This window comes from Nerophis ophidion, linkage group LG17 (assembly GCF_033978795.1).
Source record: "Nerophis ophidion isolate RoL-2023_Sa linkage group LG17, RoL_Noph_v1.0, whole genome shotgun sequence".
Taxonomy (NCBI): domain Eukaryota; kingdom Metazoa; phylum Chordata; class Actinopteri; order Syngnathiformes; family Syngnathidae; genus Nerophis; species Nerophis ophidion.
The window spans coordinates 4183370-4203244 of NC_084627.1; the positions used below are offsets into that span (position 1 = coordinate 4183370).

General features: G+C 42.1%; 3 protein-coding genes across 3 annotated transcripts in view; 2 read left to right on the plus strand and 1 right to left on the minus strand.

Moving 5' to 3' along the window:
* tmem119b (transmembrane protein 119b) overlaps nucleotides 1–4701 on the plus strand; it is a 5111-nt gene extending 410 nt beyond the window's left edge. Inside the window, exon 2 of the mRNA XM_061875777.1 lies at nucleotides 2293–4701. Coding sequence (XP_061731761.1) covers nucleotides 2307–3047 — 741 coding nt within the window. The 5' untranslated portion in view covers nucleotides 2293–2306 and the 3' untranslated portion in view covers nucleotides 3048–4701. The remainder of the gene's footprint in view (nucleotides 1–2292) is intronic.
* Nucleotides 4484–14357, minus strand: LOC133535817 (iron-sulfur cluster assembly scaffold protein IscU-like). The gene is made up of 6 exons (XM_061875778.1): nucleotides 14244–14357; nucleotides 10532–10699; nucleotides 9587–9700; nucleotides 6931–7041; nucleotides 6760–6838; nucleotides 4484–4817 (listed from the first exon to the last, which is right to left on the minus strand). The coding sequence occupies exons 1-6, from the start codon at nucleotides 14340–14342 to the stop codon at nucleotides 4726–4728; spliced, it is 663 nt and encodes a 220-aa protein (XP_061731762.1). The 5' UTR covers nucleotides 14343–14357; the 3' UTR covers nucleotides 4484–4725.
* A 105-nt stretch (nucleotides 14358–14462) lies between these two features.
* LOC133535814 (chemerin-like receptor 1) lies at nucleotides 14463–17033 on the plus strand. Its single transcript, XM_061875775.1, has one exon. The coding sequence runs from the start codon at nucleotides 14595–14597 to the stop codon at nucleotides 15603–15605; it is 1011 nt and encodes a 336-aa protein (XP_061731759.1). The 5' UTR covers nucleotides 14463–14594; the 3' UTR covers nucleotides 15606–17033.
* The last annotated feature ends 2842 nt before the right edge of the window (nucleotides 17034–19875 follow it).

Sequence of the window (19875 nt, forward strand, 5' to 3'; positions counted from 1 at the left end):
TCAAAGTGTTGAAAAGTGCTGGTTTGCATGTGTGTATCTGTTATGTTTATGTGTCACATTGCACAGGCCAGATGTGTGTGGCTGGAAAGAGCGGCTGATTTGGGGTAAAAAAAAAAAAAAAAGAAACTCCGCCTACTTTTCCAGATAAAGTTACATGTGGACCAAATGGAGAAAACACAACAAGCACACTGGCACATGTATTCGTCTGGTGAATATTTCTCCGTGTGATTCAGCACATTCACAATCTACTCTCATTTTACAGTTGTTGCTCCAATAGTGCACGTGTACCTAATGCTGTGGCCAATGAGTGTGTTTTAACAATACAAGTACATCAAGTATTTTACAAAATAATGTAACGTTTCATTTCATTAGAGCAAAAATGTAAGAAAAAAATACAAAAAATTATGTAAGAACTTGTACGTGAATGTGGTTTTATTCATGTTTACACAGTATTTCGTACTAGTGTATTTATATATGTATATACACACATTTTTTAAATATATTTAACCTGATACTATTGTTGAATTTAGAATAATGCTATACTGACATGAACTATATTAAATTCCATTTTTTTATTTTCCAAATATTATTATGTATACTAAACACAAATTTGTATGCATTTTTTTTTTTTAAACGTAAAATTCCATCCATCCATTTTCTATCGCCTCTCCCTTTCGGGGTCACGGGGCATGTTGGAGCCTATTGTTTTATTATATTTTTAATATGAATTTAAGCTGTAAACTTATTAAAATATCATGATGAAATAGTATTTGCACAAATGTAAAAATGTTGTATTACTATATGCCTTTAAACAAAAGAAAATACTAAACCTATGACAGTGTAAAACAATTACGGTGACTTGAAAAGGGTAAGGTGAAAATTGCTATAAAATAATTAATTTATTGTTTTAGTATCATATTAATTCAATGTACTTTACTTTTTTGAATGTACATAATTAATATAAACTTTGTATTGTCATTTTCCTCACTGATTGGCTGAGAGAAATCACATGCATCCTTATTTTGATGCAAAATATTGAATTAAATGCTTTAGTGCGGTGGTTCTTAAACTTTTTTCACCAAATACCATCTCAGAAAAACCTTGGTTCTTCAAGTACCACCATAATTACATTAAAATAAAGTAGTATAGTAGACCTAAGTATTCATTATGTACCGCCATAATGACAACATTAATATATAGTAGTGTAGTGGACCTAAATATTCATCAAATAGCACCATAATGACAAAATGAAAATACAGTAGAGTTGTAGACCTAAGTATTCATTAAGTACCACCATAATGACCAACATTAAAATACAGTAGTGTAGTAGACCTAGGTATTCATCAAGTACCACCATAATGACCAATATCAAAATACAGTAGTAAGTACCACCATATTGACAATATTAAAATACAGTAGTGTATGCAGTACAACAAAACATTCATCAAGTACCATCATAATGACCAAAATTAACATACAGTAGTGTAGTAGACCTAAGTATTCATTATGTACCACCATAATGACAACATTAAAATACAATAGTGTATTGGACCTAAGTATTCATCAGGAACACCATAATGACAACTAAGTACAGTAGTCTAGTAGAACCTAAGTATTCATTAAGTACCACCATTATGACAAGATTAAAATACAATAGCCTAGTAGGTCTAAGTATTATTTAAAAACCAGGCAAAGGTTTAATTTTACAAGTGTATTTACACTGGAACATTACACAATCTGAGTATAGGAAAATAAAACACTGTACTTTAATCAAGTAATTATGTGGTGTATCACATTATATATATATATATATATATATATATATATATACACACACACACATATATTGCTTTATTAATATATATTTACATGTGTATGTATATATGTACCAGTTTTAGAATCACTACTTTAGTGTCATTATATGTATACTATTGATTTACCAAAAATACCTTTTTTGAATATACATAACTTCTTCATTATTATAATTTTTCTCACCGAGTGGCTAGTGGAAATCCAATGCTTCCTCATAGTGCGCCATGTGGCGTCCATCTTGATTTGTTACCTTTGCTCGATGTGTTGAAAGCAGATCTCCTAACAAACGGTCAAATGTTCCCTGGTGGTTGCGAGCGGTATCGGTGATTGGACGCTCCCTCGGTGCTTCTGAGGCGATGTCATGACATCGCGGCTGCATCATTGCTTTTCTCGTCCGTGATGTCACCTTTGCGTTTCATGTCAAGAAAGTTGAATATTTGTGATAAAATGAAAACTATAAATAAAATGAAATGTTTTCAGACCTTGGAGGTGAAATGGAGATCCTTCAGGTGATGGCCGTGTCTGCCGCAGTCATCAGCAGCAGCTTGGCGTCACCGCTCGCTTTTTACAGCTCGGCCGAGGGCAGCGCCGACGTGGAAGACCTCTACAACGTCACTTCCTCTCTTCCCACAAACAGCGTTTCTTGGAATCAGTACCACCAGACAACACCTGCTGGCCCCGCCCAGCAGGAAGCAGACTTCCTGAGTGGGATGGTGAACTTTCTGGAGGCCAACATGCTCCTCATCCTCGTCTTCGCCTCTCTGCTTTTCCTCGTTCTGCTCATAGTGTGCGCCGCGGTGGTCCTGAGTCGGCGGCATAAGGTCAACACCTACTACCCGTCCTCTTTCCCGTCCAAAATGTACGTGGACCTGCGGGACAAGACCGGAGGCGCTCGCCTCTTTCATGAGCTGCCAGAGAAAGCGGAAGCCAGGCAGGAGAGCGAGCCGGTGGACTCTCACAAGCAGCTCCAGGCAGACATCATGAAGGCTGCCAAGAGTCTGAGGACGCCAATAAAAACTGCGGAGGGAGCCGGCATTCCTGAGGACAAACCAGACGGAGACGTGATCCCGGATGAGGAGCAGCCGCCAAGTCCTGCTGAGGAGGAGGAGGACGCGTGTGATGCAGCTGGAGCAGCCCATTCGAAGGCGGCCAGGAGTCTGCGGCCTGCGTCTCTGCATCTTCACAACGACTCGGCGACGCTGCAACTCATCGCGGGGGAGAAAACCGCCTTCTAAACGAACCTTTTACAGCCAGACTAGACCCCCTCTTCATCGCTTAGGCCAGGGGTCAGCAACCTTTACCACTCAAAGAGCCATTTTGACCCGTTTCACAAAATAAAGAAAACAATGGGAGCCACAAAACTATTTTGAAATTTAAAATTAAATAACACTGCATACCGTTTTTTTTTTTACTTTGTGCTGTGTATAAACCAGGGGTCTCACCTTAATAGGAAAATTTAATGATAGTGGGGCCCGCGAGTTTTATATGAATGCCGCTTGACAGCATCCCACTTGCCAACTCTCCCGAATATTCCGAGAGACTACCGAATGTCAGATCAACTATTCTCGCGAATGTTTGCAGGATTTCCCTCGATCAACAATAAAAAGGGCATCCTATGAAGGCGCTGCCTTTGGCGCCTTCTACAACACGTTCAATCAGCTTGCCAGCCCAGTCACATGTCGTATGAGGCTTCTGCAGACACACGCAAACGATTGCAAGGCATACTTGTTTAACAGCCATACAGGTCACACTGAGGGTGCCCGTTTAAACAACTTTAACACTGTTAAAAATATGCGCCACACTGTGAACCCACACCAAACAAGAATGACAAACACATTTCGGGAGAACATCGGCACTGTAACACAACATAAACACAAAAGAACAAATACCCAGAATCCCATGCATCCCTAACTATTTCGGGCTACATTATACACCCCCGCTAGCACCAAATCCCTCCACCCCCTCCGTGCGTCGGTTGAGGTGGGCGTGGTTGGTGTTCACCCCCTGGGAGGTGAGGGGAGCAGTGGGCAGCAGCGATGGCCGTGCCCGGGAAGCATTTTTGGTGATTTAACCCCCAATTCCAACTCTTGATGCCGAGTGACAAGCAGGAAGATAATGTGTCCCATTTTTATAGACTCGGCCGGGGTTTGAACTCACAACCTACCCATCTCAGGACGGACACTCTAACCACTAATAACAACATCATTACCTGCTACAAAATGATCAGAGCAAACTTTAGTGTCGTTTTGCTGGATCGGGAGTAAATCCAGCTTGATCAGATTTCAGCCAGCCACGGGTTGCGTCTTCCTGTCGACAGACGCTTGTTGTTTTTTTTTGTCTGCTTTACAATAACCTTTGGAATGTCGTAGTGCTTTGTGGCTCCTTATCCTGAATTCGCTCAGTTTCTACAACCCCGCACGACGCACGTGTGACCTGTTTTTCACCAAAAAAAACTAAATAGAGGCGTGCTAGGTTAAAAGTGTTTGCATACACGATTTGCTTAGTTTTGACACACAGGATGGCGGACGTCATCGGAAACCTATCAATTGGTGAATAAGCCGTGTCAAATCTGCACTCCACAGCACTTTGTATTGTTGGAAGTGTGTTGGCCAAAAGTTATTCGGATCCATCGTCCACTGAAAAGCAAAATCATGAGTCTATTTCATAGGACTATATTTTCAGGTGAGTTTTATTAATATATTTCAGGTGCTTCATATTCTTAACACTTCTTACTCCTTGGCCGTTATCATCCAGCCTTTACAAGAAGCAGCGTAACATAATTGCATAGCCACTTAACAAGCTTTTATTGTGCGTTTGCGTGACAGGCTAACCACATATTAGGATAACAAAGGGCGTTACTTAGCTATATATTGCAGGAAGTGCTACTTCTTCTCAGCAGAAAAAGGGACCCGTTTAATTAGCGGCACCGACTGCCACCTGCTGGTCGTCCTGCTGCTTTAGGCGGTAGTCGGCCAGGGCGGCCTTGATGGCGTCCTCTGCGAGCACTGCGGAGACAAGACGTGATCACTGTGATGATAAACATAGACCGTGTTCACGCTACAGGTCAACTCCCATTTACTTGCCCACATACCACCTGTACCACATTTTTTCATGTCAATGTGAACAGTGCAAATCCGTAAAAACATGATACATCACAATTTCCAGTTTCTCTTTTCAACATGTTCGAAAAGGAGTAGGAAGAAGCAGAGCTTATTTAATCCTACCCCTTTTCTTCTACGTAACAGTTGCTAAAACCTTTGTATGTGGATATGAATCCGATGCGACCTCAATGTGTACGCTCACGGGCTCAGGTTGCCCTCATCCGACTAAAACATCATCAAAAAGGCGATAAGCGTCACAAGTATTTGGCAAAATAGACGATTAAAAAATAAATGGTTGACAACGGAGCAATGAAAAACAGGGTGAAATAATGTGTTTTAAAAGGCCTACTGAAATGAGATTTTCTTATTTAAACGGGGATAGTAGGTCCATTCTATGTGTCATACTTGATCATTTTGCGATATTGCCATATTTTTGCTGAAAGGATTTAGTAGAGAACATCGACGATAAATTTTGCAACTTTTAGTCGCTAATAAAAAAGCCTTGCCTGTAGCAGACGTCACGGGTTGTGGAGCTCCTCACATTCTTTACAATCATGGCCAGCAGTAGCTAGAGCTATTCGGACCGAGAAAGAGACAATTTCCCCATTAATTTGAGCGAGGATGAAAGATTCGTGGATTAGGACGTTTAGAGTGAAGTACTAGAAAAAGAAAAAAAGAAAAAGCGACGGCTCCAGGCGGGGTTTCAGATGTAATTAGACACATTTACTAGGATAATTCTGGAAGATCCCTTATCTGCTTATTGTTTTAATAGTGTTTTAGTGAGATTGTAAAGTCATACCTGAAAGTCGGATGGCTGCGGTGAACGCCAGTGTCTGTGAGAGAAGCCATGGAGGAGCCAAAATCACAGCTGCCTTTTTGAGCTGCAGGAGGTCCCATAATCCACTGAAGTCCCCGGTAAGAGCCGACTTAATATCACAATTTTCCCATCCAAAAACTTGCTGGTTGACGTAGAGAAACATGTTCGCTTGACCGCTGTGTTAAAGCTTCACAACAAACAAAAAAACACCGGCTGTGTTTCCGTGCTAAAGGCAGCTGCAATCCACCACTTTCCACCAACAGCATTGTTCTTTATAGTCTCCATTATTAATTGAACAAATTGCAAAAGATTCAGCAACACAGATGTCCAAATTACTGTGTAATTATGCGCTGAAAAGAGACGACTTTTAGCCGTGTGTGGTGCTGGGCTAATATGTCCGCTACAACCCGAGACGTCACGCGCACGCGTCATCATACGAGTCATCATTCCGTGGCGTTTTAAACAAGAAACTCCGCGGGAAATTTAAAATTGTAATTCAGTAAACTAAACCGGCCGTATTGGCATGTGTTGCAATGTTAATATTTCATCATTGATATATAAACTATCAGACTGCATGGTCGGTAGTAGTGGGTTTCAGTAGGCCTTTAAGAACTTACATGAAAGTTCCACGACTCCTGTCTCCAACCGCTCGCCTATACAAATGCTTTCCAAGCAGATGTCAAAGAAAAATATGACGTCAAACTGCCAAAGCCAAAATACTTGTCCTCTTCTTAATCTTCCACGTGAAATAAATTGGTTCGGAAAATGCTGACTTTGATTGCACAAATTACCACAAATGTGCCAGTACTGCCATTTTAGTGTTTGCCAGTGTTTACTTCTGTAAACACAGCAATGACCTCATGTCTGGAGTGCGGGTCATATTGCATTCACATTAGAAATAATTTTTTAATCTTTTTTTTTTTTTGTAATGTGAATGGCCACTAAAAACATCAGATTTGACAAAAAAATCAGATTCGGACATTTGACCCCAGTGCTAACACAGATCATGTTGCAGATAAGTTAACTTACTGGAGCAGTGAAGTTTCACAGGTGGGAGACTGAGCTCTTTGGCAATGTCCACGTTCTTTATCATTAGGGCTTCATCCACCTGGAACCGGAGTAAAAGTGTACACAGTGACCACATGAACATTCCTGTCTAGAGCAAAAAAAAAAAAAAAAGTTAGATATTGTGTGACTCACAGATTTTCCCTTCACCCACTCGGTGGCCAGGGAGCTTGAGGCAATGGCAGAACCGCAGCCAAATGTTTTGAATCTGGCGTCCACGATCTTGCCCTCGTCGTCCACCTCAATCTAGTTAAGACAATCATGAAAACATTTTAATTAACATGGTCAAATGTGCTTTGAGACATGATCAGGGGCCACAAAAGTTCACAACAAATACATAATGCAATGTTTCAGCATTTCAGGGTCATTTTGCTCCTCTTATCCATTTCTGCTGTTTTTTTGTCTTTTGTTAATTTATTTCTACAAAGTGTCAGTTGTTGCTGGTGCCGCCCTTTAACCAGGCCTGAATCTACGCAGACTACGGATGTAACGACATAAAAATTCCATCCATTTTCTACCGCTTGTCCTTTGACCATAATTATCACATTTATTGCTGTATTGTTGAATGTGCTCAAAAAGTACTTATAAAGACTAAAATCATTTGACCACGTGCTTTTAAATAACTCAATTGTGGCAACCTAGTCCGTTCAACGGCCCTTGAATGCAGTGTAAAAACACCTCTTGTCTCGTATTCCCCTGAGTAAACAGTGGAACCTCGATTTACGAACCCTTCTATTTGCAATCTTTACGATTCACAAACTTTTAGATTGACGCCGATATGCCTCAGTGTGTGAACCATGTCTCTGTGTACGAATGCTTCATTCATTCTGTGTACCGCCTGCTGGAAAAAAGCAGGTCACAGCCTTTTGGGGCGGTGGAGCCCTTCAAATCACCTGCTGAGCAATACAGTACATTCATAGTCACTTCTCAGCACTTCAGCTGTGTGCTCTTTCTATGTTCTGTCCATTTTGCTAACTTAAAAACCTCTAAAGGCTTAGTGGCCACATGCGTGGACAGCACCTTTTAGCTCTTATTTCCAAAATTGTGTACACTACTGAATTGGGGTCTTATGGCCGCTTATGTGGACACTTATACTGCCATCTGGTGGTTTCAGAAGAGTATAACATACAATGGAAGTTGGGGGGAAAAATGTAGAAATAAGAATTAGCATGTCACTAAACATGAAGTACACATATGTGTACTTATGGACTAAAGTAAATCATATCAAAATACGATTCTTAGTTTTTATTCTAATTAGAGTCCAATAAGCCCAAATTACAAAGAGAAATAAAAAAATCATGCAAAAAAACAGCTTGGGCCTTAAGAGGTTTGTATGAGTCCCAAAAAGACAACAGGAATCGATGTGGAGAAAAAAAAAAAAAAGACAATTTGCAAGGAGTACATTAATAGCACTCACAAGTATAAAAATGATCAACTAAACAAGTTTCGTACCACAGCAAGTTTCAATTAATTGTGATGAGACCGGACATTCAGCCGCGCCTCTTCTAAGGCACATACACACGGCCCCTGACCCCATGGGTTTGAGTTTGAGTTTATTTGGAACATGCAAGCATACAACATGATACATCACAATTTCCAGTTTCTCTTTTCAACATGTTCGAAAAGGAGTAGGAAGAAGCAGCGCTTATTTAATCCTACCTCTTTTCTTTTACATAACAGGTGCTAAAACTTGTTTTCACTTCCTGTTCTCAATGTATTCACAATATACTCCATAAGTAATCACAATAAAAATAAATAACTGGTGAAGTAAGTTATATTCCATACGTTGAGATAAGTAAGATTATCTTGAGAATGAAATAATGGATGGATGAATACATTCAGAATGTATATCATGGTTCTCCTTCTTTGTACTTTGTAAACACTAAGTTTGAAGAGTTTCTTGAAGTGGATCATATCACTACATTGTTTGATTGCTTTGCTTAATCCACTCCATAATTTAATTCTTCCCATCCTTCCCTTCTCTCCTTTTGTCTGTCAGTTATTCATGTGCCGATATTAAGGTAAGTGGATTTTACTTTTTAAATGTTTATTATTGTAGCAATATGGTTGTTAAAGTTAATAATTGTTGTGATTTCTGATCATTTGTGAGGGCACCAAAGGGACTTCTATGTGTGTGCAGAGCATGGCATACAGAAGACAGCAGCTTGTTTTAATTGTTGTTTTGGCTCGTTAATAAAATAGAAAGTTAATCCATCATCCCCTTGTTATGTTTGTTAAACATACAGTACTGTATAGCACTTAATATTGTGTCAAAGTGTGCAAACCTCCACTAAAATATGGACTTCACAATACTAACTTATCGATTTAAAAACCCTGCTCAAGAAAAAGTGTATTTCGTAAATCGAAGTTTCACTGTTTATCAGTCTAAGAGAGCACATCCTATGCAGTAGGTCTAATGTACACAATTGAATATTTTAGTGTTTATACAAGTTAAGATTGGGATATTTTGTTTCTTCATGGGGAAAGACGTTAATGTCTCTTCTATTCATGTTAGCATTAAAGCTGGCGCCAGTAAGTTTGTGAGTTTATCAATGTATCAATCATAGTTTTTCGACCAATAATACTAACCGCCGAGGGTTTTACTGCAGTAATCAGTCGTACCGTTTATTGTTACATCCTCAACGCAGAAATGTTGATTGGACAATTGTCGCTTGTATTAGATTGCAGATTAAACTCAAGAAACAGTTCTTGTCCCTTACTAATTAAAGTGTGTAAAATCAAAAATGCTACACCCTTAATGTATACAGTATATATGTATATTGTGACAAACCTGCAGCTTCATTACATCTCCACAGGCGGGGGCCCCCACCAAACCAGTGCCGACCTTCTTGGAGTTTTTGTCCAAGGACCCCACATTCCTCGGGTTCTCATAGTGATCCACCACCTTAAAACACAGGAGGAAAAAATACATCATACAATGGAATCCTCCATTTTGTTGAATCCATACGTCAAGTTGCTTTCTGTCTCCAGCTAAGTAGGAGCTTGCCGACCACTGTTTATACAAATGCGTGTTTTCAGCCTTGCGTAAGGGACAATGAATTAAACTGATTAGGACAGGATTTGTCATAGCAACTGCAGCTTCCGGTCACCTTCCTCTCTTTTTTGCCAAGTCACTCTGACCAATGCAGTACTACACTACTCCTGCATATTATCCATATAATAGTACAATCATTAAAACATGTTTAGTTGTTGGATGTGCTTTTTGTATAGTTATGTATACATTACAAATGTACAACCACATGTTAAATTTTTGGTGTTAATGCCCAATTAGAGGACTGTGGGTACTTGGAGTTATGTAGTAACAAAGTTAAAGTACCAATTATTGTCACCACACACACACATACATATATTTGTATTTATATATTTATTTATATTTAAGAAATACAACCCCTATCTCCCGAATTCGGAGGTCTCAAGCTTGGCAAGTACGTTACGTGGGACAAACGGTAGAAAATGGATGTATGTCATTATAATTTGTGTTGATAAGCTTTTCAGTCTTAACCTCCAAGTAAACAGCAGGTTTGGCATCTTGTTACGTTTTGCTTTTTGCTTGAAGGTCAAACACAAACCAACAGAGCAACTTTATTTACAAAAGAAGGTCAGCTAATGTGACACTTGTTGTCATTAGCTAGCTGTTAGCTAACTTAAACACCGTCGCCATTAAGTGGAGTTATTATTTTTATTTTTTATTTTTTAAATAAAAAAGCTGGTTTACCTTCTCGTGGTAGAAGCACTGGGAGAGGAACTCCGGAGCAGAGACCCTCCTGCAGAGCAAAGTTAGAGGACTTCTGAGGCATTTGTTGGCCAGAGTGACGGCCATTGTGATGCAGTGTGAAACAACAAGAGTGTGCAGTGGCGCACTTTCAAAGAAAAGCTTCGGAGCCTACGTCACAACACAGGGGGCGCGGCTTTATAGTCTACTGCGCATGTCAAGAGTTTCACAACATTCGGTAATGTAATCATAGACGCAGCATGGAGCGCTACTGCCTACTGGCGCTGACGAGACGCGGGGACGCCATCTTGGAGTGGTGATCCGCTCCACTCAGTGCAATTCATTTGGCGGTAACAATGAACTGTCAGCGCATTTAATTCATCTTACCTCACTAAAAAACCACTGATTTTCACGCGTTTTTTTGTCATACGTGTAGTTATGATAAAGAACACATGTTTTGGCGTGTTTTATTATTCGTAGTTTGCTTAACAGTAATCCAATCCAATCCAATCCACTTTATTTTTATAGCACATTTAAACATCAATAACGTTTCCAAAGTGCTGCACAGCCATGTTAAAAACAATATTAAAAAAAACAACAACAACAACAGTGTTATGCTCCAGCAATGACTGAATAAAAACAAAACATCCATCCATCCATCCATCCATCCATTTTCTACCGCTTATTCCCTTTTGGGGATGCGGGGGGCGCTGGCGCCTATCTCAGCTACAACCGGGCAGAAGGCGGGATACAGCCTGGACAAGTCGCCACCTCATCGCAGGGCCAACACATATAGACGGACAACATTCACACTCACATTCAAACACTAGGGTCAATTTTTACTGTTGCCAATCAACCTATCCCCAGGTGCAAAAACAAACAAAAAAAATAGGATATAAGAATAGGATATTTTTATATGCCAGTGGTTCACAACCTTTTTTCAGTGATGTACCCCCTGTGAAAATTGTTTTAATTCAAGTATCCCCTAATCAGAGCAAAGCATTTTTGGTTGAAAAAAAGAGATAAAGAAGTAAAATACAGCATTATGTCATCAGTTTCTGATTTATTAAATTGTATAACAGCGCAAAATATTGTTAATTTGCAGTGGTCTTTCTTGATAGATAGATAGATAGATAGTACTTTATTTATTCCGTCAGGAGAGTTCCTTCAGGAAAATTACAATTTTCAGCACAATCCCATTCAAGATCAGACAAACATTAAAGGGAGACAGAACAGGATCGCTGACGGGTCTGCCGGCTTCCAGCGCCCCTTACAAAAAAGATGACATACAGATAAACAAGGGGGGTGGGGGGGAAGAAAAAAATAGAAGATTAAAATAAAATTAAAAAATCGGTCTTGGCCTAGCCCCTGGAATGGGGGTGCAGACTGAGGCCAAGGGAAAAAAAAAAAAAAAAAAAAAAAACAACAACTCATAGCCATAGTACACATCCCTCTTCCATGTGTGTAAGAGGGAAACATCAAACACCAAAGAACACAGAGGACATTAAAGACATTAAAGCAGCAGATACAACCAGACACTTCTACATACAGCTATGAATAAAAAGTAAAATAAACATATCCACTGTGGTGGCCTCTGCGGTGTTCCACGCCATCGTCTGCTGGGGTGGAGGGAGCAAGGCCAGAGACAGAAGCAGACCCAACAAGGCAACCAAGACAGCCGACTCCACTCTCGGCCAGTGTCCAGTCCGCATGGATGAGCGATGATACGTCCAAGGTGACTGAGGTGTCCGACACCTGCTCACCCAGCCAAGACACCGCGAAGCCTCTCCGTCCCAGCGCTCAGTGCTAGCTCCACAGCCCTGTCCCCTCATCCGCATCTCCTTCAGTCCCTCCAAACAGACTCTGGTGTAGCAGAGACCCAGCAGCTGGTCTCCATGGCCAAAACGCTCCCGGGAGGCAGATCCAGAAGTCCACAAAAAAAAGCACCACAGAGGTCACGAAAGTGCCACCCCTTGTCACACAGTCCCAAAGGGTCCCGGACCAAAATGCAAAAATATATATATATATATAATAACACATGAAAACAAGAGGGAAACACAAAAGGATGACACAAGAGCACAGAGCTCCTGCCTACAGCAGCCACTACAGCAGCGCCATCTTGGAAAAAAAAAAATAAAAACTCCATCCACTTCTTGAACTCCACCCATCCATCCATCCATCCATCGTCTTCCGCTTATCCGAGGTCGGGTCGCGGGGGCAACAGCCTAAGCAGGGAAGCCCAGACTTCCCTCTCCCCAGCCACTTCGTCTAGCTCTTCCCGGGGGATCCCGAGGCGTTCCCATGCCAGCCGGGAGACATAGTCTTCCCAACGTGTCCTGGGTCTTCCCCGTGGCCTCCTACCAGCTGGACGTGCCCTAAACACATCCCTAGGGAGGCGTTCGGGTGGCATCCTGACCAGATGCCCGAACCACCTCATCTGGTTCCTCTCGATGTGGAGGAGCAGCGGCTTTACGTTGAGCTCCTCCCGGATGGCAGAGCTTCTCACCCTATCTCTAAGGGAGAGACCCGCCACCCGGCGGAGGAAACTCATTTCGGCCGCTTGTACCCGTGATCTTATCCTTATGGTCATGACCCAAAGCTCATGACCATAGGTGAGGATGGGAACGTAGATCGACCGGTAAATTGAGAGCTTTGCCTTCCGGCTCAGCTCCTTCTTCACCACAACGGATCGATACAACGTCCGCATTACTGAAGACGCCGCACCGATCCGCCTGTCGATCTCACGATCCACTCTTCCCCCACTCGTGAACAAGACTCCTAGGTACTTGAACTCCTCCACTTGGGGCAGGGTCTCCTCCCCAACTATTTGGAAAAAAAGATGCAAAAATAACTAAAGACTTGTTGGAAAATAAACAAGTGACTCAGTTATAAATAAAGATTTCTACACATAGGAGTAAACATCAACTTAAAGTTGTTAGGACTTCGCATGGCTGCAGTTGTGTGACCTCAAGTATGCAAGAATCCAGGAGAGCAGAAAGCAGGTAAGATGATTTTAATTTCATCAAAGTAAAAGATATAAACAGAAAGCAGTCTTGCATGAAGATGTTCCCAACATGGTTTTAACTTCGAGCACTGAGGAGTGCTTGAGTGAAACATAAATAGAGCTATGTTACCATGAATTGATTAATGTGGACCCCGACTTAAACAAGTTGAAAAACTTATTGGGGTGTTACCATTTAGTGGTCAATTGTACGGAATATGTACTGTACTGTGCAATCTACTAATAAAAGTATCAATCAATCAATCAATCAATGTTGATTGACAGCAGCTGAGGACCGCTGCCAATCAACGGCGAGTGTGACAAAAACAGTGCTCAGCGGAGTAAACAGGAAGTACAACAAAATAAGAGCACTGAACAGGAAATACAGTACAAAACACGAAAAACTATCAAAAATTAAGTGACAGATTGTCACAAAAGTGCCCTCTTTGGGGATTGTAATAGAGATCCATCTGGATTCATGAACTTAATTCTAAATATATCTTCACAAAAAAATACATCTTTGACTTCAATATTTATGGAACATGTCCACAAAGAATCTAGCTGTAGACACTGAATATTGCATTGTTGCATTTTCTTTTCACAATTTATGAACTTACATTCATATTTTGTTGAAGTAATATTCAATAAATATATTTTTTAAGGATTTTGAATTGCTGCTATTTTTAGAATATTTAAAAAAAAAATGTCACATACCCTTTGGGATACCTTCAAGTACCCCCAGGGGTACGCGTACCCCCATTGGAGAACCACTGTCCTAGAGAATGATTTTTTTCGTTTTTCACATGGCTCCATCAGAGTGAGGCAGAATTTACATTTGCACTAAATAATTTCAGTTTGTGCGTCTTTCAGTCAGGCACTGCCCAGAAAACAAGAAGTGGGAAGTTGCACATTTGGATGGGAGTCAGCAAAAAAGAAAAAAAAAGTAAGTCGGGATCACTTCTGATCGCACCGAGACGCAAAAAGTGAGTACTTTTCTTGGATGAAGCGTACTGATCGTGCCGTGTGCGTGACGTCCGCAGACAGTGTTTGTGTGAATATCCCAGGATGAGTGTGGATTACAGAGAATATGATGATTACACTGCGGATAACGAGACAGAGACAAACTTCAGCGCTTTTGGCCCGCTGAACTCCGGCAGTCCTCGGTCTGCTTTCACATCTCTTCTGGTGGCTTTCAACGTCGTTATTTGCGTCGTGGGCCTGGCGGGGAACTCGCTGGTGATCTGGATCTGTGGGTGGAAGATGAAAAGAACCGTCCCCACCACTTGGTACATGAGCCTGGCTATCTCCAACCTGCTGTTTTGCGTCTTCCTGCCCCTGGAAGTGAGCTACATGATGACCTCGCACTGGCCCTTTGGACTGGTGTTGTGCAAGCTCATGTCCTCCGCTCTGTTCCTCAACATGTACAGCAGCGTCTTTCTCTTGGTTCTGATCAGTGCCGACCGCTGCGTGGTGGCGTCCTTTCCCGTGTGGTCGCGCAACCACCGCACGGTGCGGCGGGCATCTGCCCTGGTCGTCCTCACCTGGTTCCTCTCGGCGCTCCTGACCTTGCCCTCGCTGATCCACCGCCGCACCGCCCCGCACGGAGCCGTCACCCTCTGCGTCATGCATTACGCCGACCCGCCCGGACACAAGGCGGTGGTGCTCACTCGCTTCACCTGCGGGTTCTTGCTCCCTTTCCTGGCCATCGTACTGTGCAGCTCGGTGCTGGGCGCCAAGCTAAGAGGCATGAGCATCAAGTCCACCAAGCCCTACAAGATCATGGCGGCGCTCATCTTGTGCTTTTTTGTCTGCTGGGTTCCTTACCATACCTTTGTCCTCCTGGAGATACACATGAAGTCCCTCACCCTGGAGAGTTTCCGCACTGGGATGAATGTTGGGGTGACTCTGGCGGCCTCAAACAGCTTCGTGGCCCCGGTTCTCTACATTTTCGTCGGAAACGATTTCAGTCAAATCCTGAGGAGCTCGCTGATGCAGAGGGTTGAGTCGGTGATGGCGGAGGATTTTCGTACCGGAGGCCTCGGTTACTCGCGGGCTCAGCCTCAGCCAGCTGTTTGATTGGACGCACAAAACACAAAACATGCCTCGTCCGCATCTTTTATGATTAGTCAACACAACACATATATTTGCAACATTTTCAAGAAGGATATTTAAAGGGGAACATTATCACAATTTCAAAAGGGTTAAAAACAATAAAAAATCAGTTCCCAATGGCTTGTGGTATTTTTTGAAGTTTTTTTCAAAATTTTACCGGTCTCGGAATATCCCTAAATAAAGCGTTAAAGTGCCTTATTTTCGTCTCTCTGCGAAGACACTGGCCATTTCCCTGTGACGTCACACAGTGCTGCCAATGTAAACAAACAATGGGAATACCACAGCAAGATATAGCGACATTAGCTCGGGTTCAAACTCGGATTTCAGCGACTTAAGCGATTCAACAGATTACGCATCTATTGAAACAGATGGTAGGTTTATGAAAATATTGAAGAAGAAACTGAAGCTATTGAGCGAATAGCTATTGACGCTATTCATAGCCATAGCATGGCCGAATAGCTGCGTTAGCATCGCCGGTAAAATGTGCGGACCAAACGATCAGGACTTTCGCATCTTTTGACACTGGAGCAACTTAAATCCGTCGATTGGTAAGTGTTTTTTTCGCATTAAATGTGGGTGGAAGGAAACGTAATATAGTTGCAAATGCATCTACAGGTTATCCATACATCTCTGTGCCATGTCTGCTTTAGCACCGCCGGTAAATAGCATGTTAGCATCGATTAGCGTAGCATGTTAGCATCGATTAGCTGGCAGTCAACATCAACAAAACTCACCTTTGTGATTTCGTTGACTATCGTTGCAAATGCATCTGCAGGTTATCCATACATCTCTGTGCCATGTCTGCCTTAGCATCGCCGGTCAAATGTGGAGACACTCCAGCACATGCAATGGGGGTCTGGCGGCAGACACTTTGGCATCTTCGGGCCAGTGGTGCAACTTGAATCCCTCCCTGTTAGTGTTGTTACACCCTCCGACAACACACCGACGAGGCATGATGTCTCCAAGGTTCCAAAAAATAGTCGAAAAAACGGAAAATGACTGAGCTGAGACCCGGTGTTTGTAATGTGTTGAAAATGAAAATGGTGGGCGTGTTACCTCGGCGACGTCACATTCTGACGTCATCGCCTCGAGGCGTTTAATTCGCCAAAATTCACCCATTTAGAGTTCGGAAATCGGTTAAAAAAATAGATGGTCTTTTTTCTGCACCATCAAAGTATATATTGACGCTTACATAGGTCTGGTGATAATGTTCCCCTTTAAAGAGAAAGTACATCTTATTCTTATTACGGTATAATTCTACCATGAATTGATTAACGTGGACCCCGACTTTAACAAGTTGAAAAACTTATTGGGGTGTTACCATTTAGTGGTCAATTGTATGGAATATATACTGTACTGTGCAATCTACTAATAAAAGTTTCAAACAATCAATCTTGTGAGACGATGTCGGCCAACCCCGGAAGCTTGAATGGGTTCTACATGGGTGAGTTCAGATATTTTATTTCTTTATTTTTTCATGTTCAATATGTTTTTTGCAATTTTTAATTTTGACAGCAACCACATAAGATATGTTTTAACTGCTGATGCGGCGAGTTTATTGACTTTTAAATGCGCCAGAAAATAACCCATTTTGTACACTTGGTTTACCATGAATTGATTAACGTGGACCCCGACTTAAACAAGTTTGAAAACTTATTGGGGTGTTACCATTTAGTGGTCACTTGTACGGAATATGTACTATACTGTGCAATCTACTAATAAAAGTTTCAATCAATTAATCAATCAATGGTGATGCAATGGTAAATAGGTCATACTAGTATAGCGCTTTTCTACCTTTTTTTTGAGGAACTCAAAGCGCTTTGACACTATTTCCACATTCACCCATTCACTGATGACAGGAGCTGCCATGCAAGGCAGCTAACCAGGACCCATCAGGAGCAAGGGTAAGGTGTCTTTCTCAAGGTCACAAAGGTTGTGACAAGGATGGTAGAAGGTGGGGATTGAACCAGGAACCCTCAGGTTGCTGGCACAGCCTCTCTCCCAACTGCGCCACGTCGCCCCATGCCCAGTATTGATTGATTGATTGATTGATTGATTGAAACTTTTATAAGTAGTGTTGTTCCTATTTCAGTGTGTCATAAGTGACAGTTTATAAGTTGCAAAAGTTTAGGACGTTTGGGGTCTTCACGTTGCCAGAATATGTGACGTGTGTGCTAACCGCTACTCAGCTACCGCAGCTCGCACATGTGTTTGTTTGCTGCACTGTTAGTCACGTTTGAGTTAAGCTTGTTAAAGAGACCTTCTCCCCTGTGACTGTTTACTATTTGGAGAGCGAGTGTGGGAACAGTATAGAGAGTTTAGTTGTGTGCTGCGAGGGACGTGGACAGCGCGAGGTTGTCGTGTTAATTGCACGCGCTCACGGACTAGTCGACGAGGCTGGTTCTCCTCTCGCTCCAGACTGGACTCCTGAGGCGAGCTAAAGGAAGCATGGCCGTTATATTGTCATATTTTTACTGAAAGGATCTAGTAGAGAACATCCACGATAAAGTTTGCAACTTTTGGTCGCTAATAAAAAAAAGCCTTGCCTGTACCGGGAGTAGCAGACGATGTGCGTGTGACGTCACGGGTTGTGGAGCTCCTCACATCTGAACATTGTTTACAATCATGGCCACCAGCAGCGAGGGCGATTCGGACCGGGAAAGTGACGATTTCCCCATTAATCTGAGCGAGGATGAAAGATTTGTGGATGACAATAGTGAGAGTGAAGGACTAGAAACTTTTTTTTTTTTTTTTAAGACAGGGCAGTGGGAGCGATTCAGATGTTATTAGACACATTTACTAGGATCATTCTGGAAAATCCCATCCATCCATCCATTTTCTACCGCTTATTCCCTTTCGGGGTCGCGGGGGGCGCTGGTGCCTATCTCAGCTACAATCGGGCGGAAGGCGGGGTACACCCTGGACAAGTCGCCACCTCATCGCAGGGCTAACACAGATAGACAGACAACATTCACACTCACATTCACACACTAGGGCCAATTTAGTGTTGCCAATCAACCTATCCCCAGGTGCATGTCTTTGGAGGTGGGAGGAAGCCGGAGTACCCGCAGGGAACCCACGCATTCACGGGGAGAACATGCAAACTCCACACAGAAAGATCCCGAGCCTGATTTGAACCCAGGACTGCAGGACCTTCCTTTTCTGCTTATTGTGTTACTAGTGTTGTAGTGAGATTATACTGTTGTACCTGGAAGTCGGAGGGGTGTGGTGACCGCCAGTTTATCTGAGGGAAGCCAGGGAGCAGGCAAGAGAGTCGCAGCTGCCTCTTTTTTACACGAGGAACGACGCAAGCTCCGCTCATGTCTAAGGTAAGAGCCGATTTATTACCACAATTTTCTCATTGAAACCTGCCAGTTGACATGTTCGCTAGACCGCTCTGTTCCATAGTAAAGCTTCACCTTCGGGAATGTAAACAAGGAAACACCGGCTGTGTTTGTGTTGATAAAGGCAGCTGCAATACACCGCTTCCCACCTACATCTTTCTTCTTTGACGTCTCTATTATTAATTGAACAAATTGCAAAAGATTCAGCAACACAGATGTCCAGAATACTGTGTAATTTTACGATTAAAGCAGACTACTTATAGCTTAGATCGGGCTGGAAAAAAATGTCCGCTGCAATCTGATACGTCACGCGCACGCGTCATCATACCGCGATGTTTTCAACAGGATACTTTGCGCGAAATTTAAAATTGCAATTTAGAGAACTAAAAAGGCCGTATTGGCATGTGTTGCAATGTTAATATTTCGTCATTGATGTACAAACTATCAGACTGCGTGGTCGGTAGTAGTGGGTTTCTCACTATGTTCTCTGCAGGCTGTACATATCCTACTAAATAAGACCTACACGGTTTCAATGTCCACATTTCTCTGTTGATGCAATTGTTGATGACTGAAGTTCTGATATCAACCAAAGCTCCTCATCCCACCCCCCGGATTGTAAATAATGTAAATAATTCAATGTACATACTATGATGATTAACTTGTATGATGACTGTATTATGTTGATAGTACATATTTGTACCATGAATTGATTAACGTGGACCCCAACTTAAACAAGTTGAAAAACTTATTCGGGTGTTACCATTTAGTGGTCGATTGTACGGAATATGTACTGAACTGTGCAATCTAGTAATAAAAGTATCAATCAAAAGTATCAAAGTAGGCCTTTAAACTGTATTTACATGTGTAAAGAGTCATCCTACCACTAGGTG

Excerpts from the sequence above, each read along its gene's own strand:
- LOC133535817 (XM_061875778.1), bottom strand. The coding sequence starts at position 14,342 with ATGGAGCCATGTGAAAAACGAAAAAAATCATTCTCTAGGACAGTGGTT. Across the intron at positions 7,042-9,586 it reads GAGATGTAATGAAGCTGCAG|ATTGAGGTGGACGACGAGGG; the intron begins GTTTGTCACAAT and ends TGTCTTAACTAG. Across the intron at positions 6,839-6,930 it reads AGTGGGTGAAGGGAAAATCT|GTGGATGAAGCCCTAATGAT; the intron begins GTGAGTCACACA and ends CTCCGGTTCCAG.
- LOC133535814 (XM_061875775.1), top strand. The coding sequence starts at position 14,595 with ATGAGTGTGGATTACAGAGAATATGATGATTACACTGCGGATAACGAG.